The sequence below is a fragment of the Panthera leo genome, chromosome A1, assembly GCF_018350215.1.
Source record: "Panthera leo isolate Ple1 chromosome A1, P.leo_Ple1_pat1.1, whole genome shotgun sequence".
Lineage (NCBI taxonomy): Eukaryota > Metazoa > Chordata > Mammalia > Carnivora > Felidae > Panthera > Panthera leo.
Genome location: NC_056679.1, coordinates 48137113 through 48151778, shown reverse-complemented (window position 1 = coordinate 48151778; position 14666 = coordinate 48137113). Strand labels below are relative to the sequence as shown.

Here is a 14666-nt window from a genome sequence, read left to right as displayed (position 1 = left end):
GATAGAAAAACATAAGCCCAAAACAGTTACCCCCGTTTTTTTATTCACAAGTGTTGTGATAATAGTTTTGGATTATTAACTTTTGTGCAGAATGGTAAACAAAATAATAGACAAAATTGGATCTCACTAACGTCATTAATACTGAATTCCGTTTCCTAAAAATAATTAGCGGGATTTATTTTTTAGTACAAATTTAGGTTTACAGAATAATTTAGCAGATTGGACTCAAACATTCCATATTCCCACCTCGGCCTCCCTCCCCCCTGCACGGGTTCCGCTAGTAGTGAAGTCTTGCATTACTGTAGCACATGGGTCACACTTCATTTAATGAACCTATATCAATATGTTGGTATTATCTTCGCATTAAGGTTTCCGGTCTTTGTGTGGTACAGTTCTGTGGGTTTTGGCAAGTGCATAGTGACATGTGTCCACCACTGCAGTAACATACAGAAGAGTTTGCCTCAAACATCCTCTGTGCTTTCTCATTCTTCCCTCCCCTCCCTTTCCCAAGCCCCTGGCAACTACTGATCTTTTTACTGTCTCCGTAGTTTGGTCTTTTCCAAGATGACATATAGTTGGAATCATAAAATTTATGTTTAAGACATCTTTGTATGCTTTGTAAGGTTCACTGTGACAGCAGTTGTAAAAAAAAAAAAGTAACAATAAGGAGCAAAACTAACTTCCTAGACTTCTTTTCGACATTAGTTTTAGTGACACTGCTTCTTTACATCATTTGGTCAGGTGAATGGGATTTAAGTGGCTTCATATCTTCAGCACAGTATTCACATCTCGCAAATGTGATGAGTATTCACTGATTATGTTATATGATAAAGTATTACTTATTTGCTAAATATATGTATATTTATATAACATATAACACATTGTGTTTGTGTCCACACATTTTTGTCAGTCTTTTCATTGCTTAGGAATGTCTGTTATTAAAAAAAAAAAAAAAAAAAAAAAAAAGGCATAATCCCCTCTATCCTTCACCAGCCTATACGAGAGGAATCCTTGCCATTTCATACCACCCCAACTTTGCCACACACACGTGCCAAACCAGGGTTTCGAGTTTGCAGCCAACTGATAACATAGATCCCGAGTGCTTTGGATAAATGATACGATTCGTGAAAGTCCTAGGAAATAAATAGGTCATAGAAAAACATGACCACTAGGAAATAAGGAAAATTTGGGATAAATGTAAATGTGTATTGAACCCCTTTTGAAAGGCTACCATTTTCAATTCAAGTGTGAAAGCATAAAAATATAAATGTAAAAGCACACAGTCCATTACGTTATGCATATGTTGTGAATTTTCTTAAGGAATCAGTCGTTTCCTAAACTAACTCTTGAGATACTGACATAACACAGTTGAACTAAATATTCATTCAAATATCTTCCCCTTGAAGGCAGGAGATAGTTCATTTAATGCTTTTCAAGTCAAAGTCATTGTAGCATATTTCTACTTATTTGCTTTTATTCTCTCATCTGTACTTTTCTCTCTCTCTCTCTCTCTCTCTTTTTTAAGTATACTTTGCTTTAAATTTTTTTGGCGAGTTTTATAAATACACACTCTTACAGTATTTGTATTTAAGAGTTTGCCCTTGAACATGTAGAGTAAAATCAGAAAATCACTGGGCTGAAAGTAAGACAAATGATGACCAACCGGGCCCATGTAAGACAAATCTTGAAAAATGGGTTTTCCTTTTTAGTAAAATAAAACAACAGAGAAGAAAGTACAGTGCATGCTTTGCTCACAAGTACTTGTTTGGTGACTTTTACACTTAGAGCAAAAATGGCCAGAGTTGTAGATGGCTTGCTTTCGGGATGGTGCTCATAGCTCTAAAATTCCATTTACTTAGGAGGGAAGCCAAGGCACAAAAACTAAGCATGTATCTACTGTGCACTTCGTGTAAAAAAAAAAAAAAAAAAAAGGAATTTTGCTCTTTAAATGTACTTACATCTAAAATAATGCCGTGTAACTTAAAAGCTTCTGTTATCACAGGATATAGGTTCATAGATATAGTTTATTTCCTTGTTTTACATGACGTGCACAGTAAGTTTCCTTAACACTTCCCATAAAAAATAAATGTCAATTAATCACCAATTCAGACAGTGAGACTTATACAAACTGATCTCTGCTGAGGCATAAGAAACAAATAATGATCCGCTTTTTCATCCCCTGGTAAGACTGGCGAAGAATGGTCAACATCCCAAAATAATTATTTTAACACAATATATACTGTGATAATGGGTACAAACTGAACTATGGATTGATGCAGGTTACTTATATTGTGGAATTAAGAAATCAAACCAATCCATTAAAATGTTTTCCATTGTACACATCATCCTATGGGTCAATCTAATTAAGCAAGAAAAAAACCACAGAATCAAATTTAACAGTGTCACATGACTGTCTTTTGTATTTTAAGAGAAGATATGTTTGTTTAAAATCACATGAACCCTAAACAATATGCATAATGTTTTGACTTGTAGCTACTTTTGTAGTGTATGTATCCGTTTGATTGGTTAGCAAACACAGTACCTCTACAGTAGCTATATTTATGCAATCCTTCATCAGAATATTTTATGCTCAGTGCATGGAATCAAGTCTCTTCTGAGAGTTATAGTCATAGATGAGGTTGTATTGGAATTTTTAGTTCTGAGAGGGGGAGCTCATTTGCTTCTATCCCACACTAACCGGTATTATTTAAAAGCTGTTAATACCCTTAATACAATCTATAAAATAATTGTATGAGTTTGGAATCGTATTACTCTTTTGTAGGTAAATAAATTCACTCCTAGAAAATTTTAATGATGATACCAAGACGGCACAGCTAGTAAGTGACAGGGTAAGTCATGAATTCTTTGCGTCCAAATCGAATTTTCTTTCTATAATGACCAGACTACAGGCTATAAAGCAAAGATTATTGTAAAAGTTAAACCACAAGCTATGTCATGTTAGGTCACTTTATAATCTTTCCTAAAAACAACCTTGAGACTATTTCTCAACAAGTTTAGAAAGATAAAATTAAATATACTTTATTTAAATGCTGGCTGGCTGGATGAATAGATGAATGGATAGATAAATGGATAGTTGGGGACATCCCGTTTGTGTGTGTGTGCAGGGGTGTGTAAATGCTCTACTTCTCTGAAGATCTTGGTGCCATTAAAGACAAAACAGATGACATGTAAATCTTGGAAAACATGTAGCAAAATATTGTCTAAGCAAGTCCTTAACCATGATTACACATAATCTCTGGAGGGCTTTCCAAAGATGTGATTGCGTCCAGACATTTTTTGTCACTTTTTGAGATTACGAAGTGATTAAAAGATACGACCAATATTAAAAGCACTTTTTATTCATTATCAGACCATAATAAGGTTCAACTGATGATAATGGCTGCCTATAGGAAACACGTCTAATACTCTGGATACTAACATGTAGGAGGTTTTAGATTAATTTTTACATTCATTCAACAAAATGCCTAAAGCTAAAGCTACATTTTTAAAATGTTTATTCGGGAAGAAGATTATCTTATTAGGAAAGTTCATACGTGATCCCCCAGATCGCCGAAAGGAACATATTCACTAGAATATTAGGTATAATATTTTATCAAGTGGATTATTATGATTAAAACTGGCTTTCAGACTTTTTAAGAAAATAGTAGACAATATAATCTTGTCTGTATTTATCTTTAGATTTTCAGATATACATTTTATTAAATATATTGTTACATTTACCTTGCTGCATTTGGCCTGTATTCAGTAATTTGTTAAGAGATTTTTAAAATATTTTATTATTACCCTTCAAGCGATATTGTATAATCCTCTGGAAAGATTGTGTATAATCATTTACATTATAAAATGTTTCTGCAGTGATGAATTATACCTCGGCCCTTGGTTTTGTCTAAGTGAGAATCTTGTGTCTAACTTCATATGTAGGAGGAGAAAGATTTGTGGTGGAAATAGTCGTGATTTCCCAAAGTAGAATTCTGGATTGTCTAATACAAAAAATAAAAAGAAATTAATTAAACCATTTTTAATGATAGCATATGCTTAAAGACATGTTTTATAGTTTCACTGATAAATCAGTTGAGATATTTTATGGCATTCATTACTCTCATTCTCTTTGACAGAAATCCAGTATTCCCTTAAAATATTACACATCCTTAGAAGGACATCAACAGCAAAATTTAGCTAAAGTCACCACTCCCAGACAAAAATCTTGGTGGACTTTTATTTAAACAAGCAGCAACAGCAGCACTCAGTTGACAGTGCAGTGAATATTAGTGTTGTATCAAGAATTGAGTGGTTAGTAATCAAAGGTAAAATTTTAGCACGGAATGCTTTGTTTTTGTTTTTGTTTTAAATATTTATTTATTTTGAGACAGAGAGTGTGTGCACGCACATGTGCATGGGAGTGGGGGAAGGACAGAGATAGAGGGGGAGAGAGAATCCCTAGCAGGCTCTGTGCTGTAGAGCCTACATGTCGACCTGCATGTCAGGTCATGAGATCAGGACCTGAGCCGAAAACAAGAGTCCGGCGTTTGAACCAACAGTCAAACAGGTGTCCCTGTTTGTTTCTTTAACAGAAGTTTCTCTTCCACGTGGTGCTTAAAATTTCCAACTTTTGTTCATTTCTAATCTTTTCAGCATTCTTACCCCTTATATGTTTCCTGGTGAAATACCCCTGTCTTCTTTCACTTTTTCACTGTCTCAAATACTTGTACAAGCACACCTCATGTTACTGTGCTTCACTTTTTTTGCACTTCACAGATACTGCTTTTTTTTTTTTTTAACCAATTGAGGTTTGTGGCTACTACATCTAAGCAAGTCATTCGGCACCACTCCTCCAATAGCATTTGCTCATTTTGTGTCTCTGTGTCACGTTTTGGTAATTTTCATGATTATTAAAACTTTGCATTATTATTACATTTGTTATCGTGATCTGTGGTCAGTGATCTTTGATGTTACTATTGTAATTGTTTAGAGCACCACGAACAGCATCCACATGGGACAGCAGACTTAATCAGCACAAGTTGATTGTGCTGTTGATTGTTCCGCCGACCAGACATTCATGGTCTCTCTCCCTCCTTGGGTCTTCCTATTCCATGAGGCACAACAATATTGGAATTAGGCCAGTTAGTAACCCTACTGTGGTCCCCTTTATGTTCAAGAGAAAGGGAGAGTCACCCACTGTAAACCAAAAGCTAGAAAGAAGTAAGCTTAAGTGACGAAGGCATGTCAGAAGCCAAGATGGGTTGAAAGCTAGGCTTCTTGCACCACACGGTGAGCCAAGCTGTAAATGCAGAGGAAAAGTTCTTGAAGGGAATTCAGAGTGCTATTCCAGTGAATACATGAATGATAAGAAAGTGAAACAGCCTTATTACTGATATGGAGAAAGTTTTAGGGGTCTTGATAGAAAATCAAACCAACCACAACATTTTCTTAAGCCAAAGCTTAATCTAGAGAAAGGCCCTAACACTTGACTTTTGCAAAAACTGACAGAGGTGAGGAAGCTACAAAAGAAAATTTGAAGCTAGATTGGTTCTTGAGCTTCAAGGAAGGAAGACGTCTCCATAACCTACAAGTGCAAGGTGAAGCAGCACGTGCTGATGTAGACGCTGCGGCAAGTTGTCCGGAAGATCTGACTGCGATCACTAATGAAGGTGGTTACACGAAATAACAGATTTCCGATGTAGACAGAACAACCTTGTATTGGAAGAAGATGCCATCTAGGGCTTTCATAGCTAGAGGCGAGGAGTCAATGCTTGGCTTCAAAGCTTCAAAGGACAGGCTCACTATCTTTTTAGAGGCCAATGCGGCTGGTGACTAAGTTGAAACCCTGTGCTCATTGACCATTCCAAAAATCCTAAGGCCCTTAAGAATTATGCTAAATCTACTCTGCCTGTGCTCCATAAATGGAACAACAAAGCCTAGATGACCGTCCATCTGTTTACAACATGGTTTACAGAATTTTTTAAGCCCACTGTTGACACCCGCTGGACAGAAAAAGTAGATTCTTTTCACAATATTGCTGCTCACTCACAGTGTACCTGGTCAGCCAAGAGCTCTGATGGACATGTACAATGAGATTAATGTTGTTTTTGTCCCTAACACAACATTTATTCTGCAGCCCATGGATCATGGAGTAATTTCAGCTTTCAACTCTTATTAAAAACTACATTTGCAACGTTGTACCTGCCATAATGATTCCTCTGATGAATCCGGGAAAAATAAACTGAAAAACTTTTAGAAAGGATTCACTGTTCTAGTTGCCATTAACAGCATTTGTGATTCATGGGAAGAGGCCAAAATATCAACATTCGCAAGAGTTTGGAGGAAGTTGGTTACAACCCTCCTGGTTGACTTTGAGGGATTCAAGACTTGAGTGGAGGAAGTAATTGCATATGTGGTAGAAATAGCAAGAGAACTAGAATTAGCAGTGAAGGTTAGCAATTTTTTAGCAATAAAGTATTTTTAAATTAAGGTATGTATGTTGTTTTTTTAGGCGTAACGCTTTTGTACACTTAAGACTGCAGTTCTAATGTAGACATAACTTTTATATGCACTGGGAAGCCAAACAATTCACTTAGCGTGCTTTCTTGCAACATTCACTTTATTGCCGTGGTCTAGAGCTGAACCCACAAGATGTCTGATGTATGCATGTAGTCCTTTCGATTTCTAGCTGCTCCAAACACTTCTCATTCAGCGTTTGCCTTGGTTTCTCAGAGCTTTTGTTGTCGCTCTTGGCTATCTCCTGTGTTCCCGTCACCTCACTACAGCTATACATTTATGGATTCTCACCTGAGAACCCATGCATTTCAATTTTCCCCCTTCTGAAAACAAGGAAAGGAATTCCATATGATGATTTCAGGATCAAGTCTTCAGGTGTTTTTTCTTTCCAAAAAGGAGGAGCAAAGTATGCCACAGATGTTTTGAAACCATATTTAGGCAATATTGCTAGCTTTCCATATATGTACGTGCAGCCTGAAGCAACAATCATGGATGGCTTTACCTGCCTCATTATCCCAGTAGAAGAGGTAAGTATGGCTGTAAGGATATAATAATATGTCAATACTGTAAACAGGTGAATGGTAAAGTAAGGATTTTGTCCTCTTTATACTGATGAGGCATTGCCTGGAGACATGTTGGCTACATTTTTACCTGCTACATATGAAGAAGGAACCAACATGTGTCTCTGTGATGGTGATGCTTATAAATTCATGCATAATGTGTCCAAGGTTCCAAAGTTGATGTGTGCGGTTCAAAGATTTGGTTTGTCTTTGTGATCTTTGTGATCATTTTCTGTATTTTGGTTCAAGCTCATGTAAAAGCTATGTAGTTCTCACATATTTGAATATACCTAGCGACTCCTAATATTTGGTCCTTCATAGCTTTCCTGGTATATGCAACAGAATTATAAGAGGAACACTGTTTATTTGTTGTTATAAAACAGCGTTTAAGGAGTAAATATTTTTCTTAGTGGCAGATTAAGCAGATACCTACAAAAGATGGACTCCTGTTCATAATCCAAAGAAGTCGAAGTCATTTGCAAAGCTTAGTAACACTTGAAGTCTCAAAAGCCATCTCTACAAATAAGCTCCATATTGACTACCTCCCGTATTGCTGTAATTTGCTAAAGTAGTCTTTTGTTTACGGTATGAAATGTCTCTACAGTGATGACTTACACCTCAGTCTTTGGTTTGTAAACCTATGTAGAAACCTTATATCTGACTAGATAGGTAGGAGGAGAAAAATTTGTGGTGGAAATAGCCTCTACTTCCAAAATTAGAATTCTGGATGTATCTAATACAGTTCTAAGAAGAGAGAAATTAAGACTATATTTGAAGCCAAACAGTGTTTCATAACATGTACTTAGTGACATATTTTATAATGTTAATGACAAACCAGTTGGGATATTTTGTGAAAGCAGCCTCAACAAAGAATTTCTATATGGGTCTAACATACTAATAAGAAACATCTTCTATTGTTCTAAAAAGAAATTAAATGATAATGCTGAGAACCAATTAAAACACTGTCCTAGTTATAATAATAGATAATGCTAATAGCTTTTTTAAAAGTAGCTCAGTGTTTGTGGGGTTTTTTTTTTGTTGTTTGTTTCTTACTGTCTGAGAAGATTAAAAAAGTTACTTCTCAGTTTCAACACATAGAGTGAAATCTTGGCACTGAGAATTTCATGCAGTAGATATTTTGTATGGTTTATTTTTATGCTTTCTAATTCTTAACTTTTTTGTGGGTAAGTAACCATCTTAGCTTAGAAACAAATTTAAAAAAAACGAATAAAACATTAACCCATTTCCCTTTTAAGATGATCTGGTACCATTGTTGACTTATTATCTTTCTTTTTTCATTGCTGTTGAACGGAAATCCCTTGCACTACTGCTTATTGTATGTTTTGAATGGAGCTCTAATTTCTTTTCTGTAAAGAAAGGTTTTAAAAAGCGTGTTTTGTTCCTTTAAGTGTATGCTCAAATTTTAGGGGGAATAGCAAACAAAAATCTTTTGTTAAACAAAGAATGAAATGAAACAATTTAAGATAATTTCAGACATTGTTGTTTCGATACCATAATGAAGCTGAAAAACAGTTTTTCGTCTTCATATAATATTATAACAGTGCCCATGTTAGCCTGGTCAAATTAGATGAAATCAAAATAATCTGTCACCGTCTAATTCTCTCTCATAAGGCTAGCCTGACATATAGTAATAGAATTCTTAGGCCATTTTAGGCCTTGGAAGTGGGTATTCAGTGACTACTTGTTGAATTTATGAGTGAATAAGTCTAAGAGTAAATTATATTCATGCCCAGTAATAAAATGTTAAGTCCATTAGTCTGGGTAGAATCTTGGATTTTTTATTATTTAAAATTTGCTCATTAAAACTGAAAAGAATGAAAATGAACTTGTACAAAGTTATCTTTATCTTACATTTTTAAAAATTCATAAGCAATTTAATATTTCCAGAATAAGTTTTTCCTAAAATTATTATTTCCTAAAATGTATGCTTGTAGTAGTTATGTACATTATTTTGAGAAAAACATGTCGTAACTAAGAGTTAAGATATAACCCAACTGTTAAAAAAATTTATATTTAATAATTTAACAATTGTGCCCTTTTTCTCTGCTGGTAATGAGAATGGTATGGGAGCTCTTGCACCAAATATGAAGTTGAAATGTGGTGATTTTTCCTGACTTTGTTGCTAGGTATTTTCACTCCTCCGGATTACGATCATGTTGAGTAAAGGTTGGAATCATGAAATTGTAGAATTGTGGGGCTGGAAAGGATATTTAAACTAATTTATTCAAAATCTCTTTGCTTTATAACTGAGGAAGATGAGACCCATAAATGTAGGATGGGTCAAGCCAACAAAATGAATAGTTTTTTTTTTTTTAATTAAAAAAATTGTGATTTTAGATGAATAAGCTATTGTATTTACTCAGTTTTAAGTAGGTAACGCATTGCATACTATGCTTGTCTTTTAGAGATTTTATGTAAAATTGCCATTCATTTTTGGGTTCTTATGGCCTCTTTTCTGCTCCATAAAGCACTTGTTTCACTGGATTTTAACAACTGTGTCTGTCTCTCCCAATAGGATGAAAATGTCTTTCTAGCAGAGGCTTTGTCTTACACTGTTGTGTACTTTTGTACTCTCAACTCTAATCACAATGACTGTCACAGAGCACTCCTTCAACTACTTGGGGAATGAGTAGTATCTCATAGCAATAAGAGAAAAATTAATAAGCACTCCAGTAATAAATCTTGCACCTATTAAATGTATGATTAACAAAGATCAATATGTGTTCCATTTTTCTCCCCACAGTCTCCAAACGTCCACAACTACCCCGATATGGAAGCTGTTCCCCTGTTGCTAAATAATGTGAAAGGGGAGCCGCCGGAGGACTCGTTATCTGTAGATCACTTCCAAACACAAACTGAGCCAGTGGACTTGTCGATCAACAAAGCCAGGACATCCCCCACAGCCGTTTCATCCTCCCCAGTTTCCATGACAGCATCTGCCTCCTCGCCTTCTTCAACTTCAACCTCTTCATCGTCGTCTAGTCGTCCAGCCTCATCCCCAACTGTTATAACATCCGTATCTTCAGCATCATCTTCGTCAACAGTATTAACTCCAGGGCCCCTTGTCGCCTCCGCGTCTGGTGTGGGAGGCCAGCAGTTTTTGCACATTATCCATCCTGTACCGCCTTCGAGTCCCATGAATTTACAGTCTAACAAACTGAGTCACGTTCACCGCATCCCTGTGGTGGTACAGTCGGTGCCTGTTGTCTACACAGCTGTGCGGTCACCTGGAAATGTGAACAACACTATTGTAGTGCCGCTTTTGGAAGATGGGAGAAGCCATGGCAAAGGTAAGGGACACAAGCGAAGCCTTGATTTATTTCAGCGCTAGAGGTAACTATTCTTTTATTCAGTGAGCAGATCCTAAATCGTATACAACTACACCATATCCAGAGAAGTTCTGTGCACAACACCACAGAGACCCAGCTGATCAGCCATTCAGTAGAGCAGTTTAAAAGAACTAACTGCATGTTTGCATAAGTTTTTGCTTCAGTATTATTGAATCTGTATTTTTATGTACCCGGTCATTTAACGTTAGAATTCAAATATCTTAATTTGCAAAATAATGTTTACCTTCAAGTGCTCAGATGGAGAGGACAGTCTATACTTAGCGTAAGTGCTTGTAAGTTGAGTTGCCATTAAAAGAATTCTGAAGTTAGGCGTTTGACTCCAAAAGCTCCATGTAGCTTGAGTTCTTACCTTAGTGTAAGTTATTGTCATTTCAAGTAACAGGATGATTCGGTATGATGGAATATTTCAAAATGCAGTATTAAAATTCCCTTCTAGGATTTAGAAGGCAGGACGATGCTTTGTGTCTATTTAATACTCTAATAATACCGACTTACCTAATTCTATATGGCTGTTAGGCAGTTGATCATTAAATTACTTTCCTATTGCTGAGCTCTTATTTTTTCCAATTTTTACTAGAAGGAATTATAGTAACATCATGCTGCTGAGTTTATCTTCCTTTGTCATGAATCTGAAAACTAAGTCACCCTTCTGTAGAAATGTAAAATACTGATCACCATTGACTCATTCCCTCTTAAACTAAGTATCTCTGTATGTATTTTGTCTATAGGACCAGGAAACGATGATGAGTTAAGACTTAATGTTGTATTACTTTTTGCTTTGATACCGTATTACTACTAAATATACGTTGATACCATATTTTAGCACATAATTAAAAAATGACCAATGACTACATAAACACCGCCTTCTCATAAAATGCTAGTAAACATGGATTGTTATAGTTCTTATAGAAGGCAGGATTCAGTGCATAGAAATAGCAGTTGATTGCGAAGTTAGAGAAGTTTTTACAAACGTTCACTACAAAACTGTGCATTCATCTTTGGCAAGTTATTGTTTTATCTGCATCGAGTTTCTTCATAGCCACAAAATCAACTTTCCCTTCTCAGTATTACCAAGTGAGAAAATCACATGATTCATAGCACTCAGAGATTTTAGACTGCACACTTGAGATGCAGACATTCTGATCTTATCTGGCAACCTCTGTCTTTTGTGCTGTTATGGGGAAAGGCCAGGAACTAGTCCCACCACTATCATAGTGAATAGGTAGATGAGGGAGTCTTTTCTTGGATTTTACTTTAGTTTGACCCCCCTCTGGTGTTACTAATACTCCTGATCTAAAGGAGCTAACCAATTTGAATAATAACATAACTGAAGGCCACATTAGGTATTTATTTTCTTTTGTAATTTAAAGATGTGTTTATAAATTATTTAAAAATCAGGAATTTTTAAATAGAACCTTGCACATTATATTACTTTATATTACTTTATGTGTGTGTATGTGTATACCATAGAATCCAACCCTTGTGCCATACCCATTAAGGGAAATATTTCTTTAATTATGAAGTTGATTGATGAGGATTTTAATTTTGTTCATGACTTCTTTTTTTTAATAATTTTCATGTACTAATGAAGGAAACAAAAGAGAGATCTCTTTTATTTGATATTATCCTTTTATGGGAGAGGTTATTTTTATTTTTATTTAGGGTGATTAGTATAGAAAGTATATTGCCAAAATTATTTTCTGGAAACTGTGTCTCTGCAGAAGAATTTGGTTAAGACTCACGGTATAATTTGCTCTCAAGTGTATTTGTTAGTTTCGTGCAGTGTTTTTTACTCATTAGTCTTCTCATGTCAAGGAGAAAAATTGATACAATCATAAATCCCCTGGACTGTGATATGGACATTAGGAGCATGAGATTCCAGATCAGGAATCTAAAATCTTAGCACCGTCACTTACTGCTTTAGATGGGAAGTTTTCTTCAGTGATTAAATGGGGATAATAACATGATCTATCCGTGAAGATTACTGGGGAGATTCAGTAAGAGCTTAATGTCTAGATTAATCAACTATCAATAAAATGTTTGTAATTATATATCATTATAACCTCCTCTCCAAAATACTTGAAGTAGTAATATTGAGAAGTTTTTTTTTCTGTCTTATAAACATGAAGTTGGAAGGAAAAAAAAAATGACTGAATTTACACATGAAAAACTGCTCCCAAGAACTTAGTATAGAAATGCTTCTCAAAGTCATTACTACAGCAGGTTATAAGGGATGAGAGTTTACTATGAGAAATTATCTGGAAACATCCCCTATTTTCTATTTTTATTAGTTTGTATGAAGTTTTTATAATCACCATATTATACAAATATGGCTGTGGCATTTTCTAAGTTTTTTTTTTATTTTTATTGTTTACCTGATTAATTAGATGATGGTAAAACTGTCTAGTGGAGGAGGCCTGCCTACCTCACAGAATGAATAAAAGAAAGGGCATTTCAGTAATTCTTCAGGTCTTTATTTTGCACATTTGCAGTTGCAGCCGGGCACTGGGCCAGCATTGAAATGGCTGAGTGATAAAGGGAGCCCTTTTCCATTCCCACGTAGGACTTGTATATCTGGTAGGGATAAGCAAAAGAAAATACGGTAGGGGAGTTGGGTATGCAAAATGCTAATAATACAATTACAAAACTAACTCATATAAATGCAGATGATTGTACTGGCTAATTATTTTTAAAGTTGTTACAACACATCTGGTCTCTGATAGAGAAATAGTTTACCTTATCATATGTTACATTACACAAAGAACTGTGAATGTACCTATCCATGTTATAAGTTGACGTATTATAAACCGAGTCATTTGTCCATTCAAGTATTTATAGAGCATCTATCATGTAACAGGCGTTTTTTGGTACCATGAATGCAGTGTTGAACAAAACAGATGCTGTTTCTATCTCAGAGTGCTTATAGTCTACTGGGAGGTATCGACATTAAACAAAAAATCATATAATTGATAATTACGGACATTCTGTGCTTAAGTTGGATTAAAACATAAACCACTCATGGATTTGCCCAGGGGAGAGAGTTTAATTATAATTTCAGGTAGAGAAAGGTGTATTTGATGAAAGTATTTTCACAGTGGGTGTTATATATGATTAGAAATGTTTCTACCAGGATGCTCAGAGGGGGTGGTTAGGGTTTAGGGATGTGGTAGGGTGAAACCTCCACCCGACCTTGCTTGACTAACAACAGAAGGATGTGAGAAAGCTTTCCAGTGAGGATAAAAACCCAGCCCATGCAAATATTTAAGGAATATTGGTCTAAAAGAATGGCAAGTTGTTAGCTAGCCGTAGGCTCTGACATATCTCAGTTGGGCCTTGAATGTGATGTATGATCTGAAGAAATATGGCATGCTCTCTGGAAGGTATAGCAAACGAACACAGGTTAGGCTAGAGAAGCCAGATGTCGGAGCAGGTCTGAGGAATGTCTGGGGAAGACATTTTTTCTCTTAATACCAAAAGGACAAAGAAGTTAGCCCCCAAAGCGATTGTACGGAGAAGGGCGAGCTCTCTATGTAGAGGGAATAGCCAATAGACTGATCTCACCCGAGTTTTGTTACTATGTAATTTGAGACACATTATTTATAAACAAGACCCTAAAGGGATTATTTGACCTCATAAAGGAATTTCAGTCCAGCCTGGAGAAGTTTTTGGTAGATTTCCCAGGAGATTTTCATTAGTTTTTACAGATACTTAGTAGCAGAAAAACATAAGGGTCATAACAAATCACAAGCAAAGTTGTTCTTAGTTTGTTATTGCCTGGATGAAGGCAAGTTTAGGATTGTTTCCTTCCCTCCCTCCCTCCCTTCCTTCTGAAAAAACTATATGCCAAGTAAAATTCTGAGAATTGGGGTTCCAAGATGAGCAAGTGCCTGCTGTCATGGACCTTACTTTCTAGTGCAAGAAACAAACAATGTATGTCAGATGGTGTAAGAGCTATGAAGAAAAATAAACCATGATAAGGGGATGGGAAGTCCAAAGAGAGAAGTGCAGTTTTAGGTATAACCGCAGAAGGCCTATCTGAAATATAAACCATGATAATAGTACCTGAGGAAGACCTCTACAGAAAGAACTCCTAAGTGTAAAGACCTGAAGCATGAGTGAGCATGACTGGTTTGGGGAGGAAGTACAAGGCAGCTGGTGGAACAGGAGGGAATGGGCAGTAGGAGAGCAGGCCATGAGCAATTGGAATAGCAATAGGCCA

General features: G+C 35.9%; 1 protein-coding gene across 9 annotated transcripts in view; it reads left to right on the top strand.

Annotated features, from left to right (window-relative positions):
- The window catches only part of KLF12 (Kruppel like factor 12), a 1158470-nt gene that overhangs the window by 1002423 nt on the left and 141381 nt on the right, over nucleotides 1-14666 (top strand). For all 9 annotated transcript variants that reach the window (XM_042927869.1, XM_042927832.1, XM_042927842.1 and 6 more), the window contains one exon: nucleotides 9841-10387. In XM_042927869.1, coding sequence (XP_042783803.1) covers nucleotides 9841-10387 — 547 coding nt within the window. The remainder of the gene's footprint in view (nucleotides 1-9840; nucleotides 10388-14666) is intronic.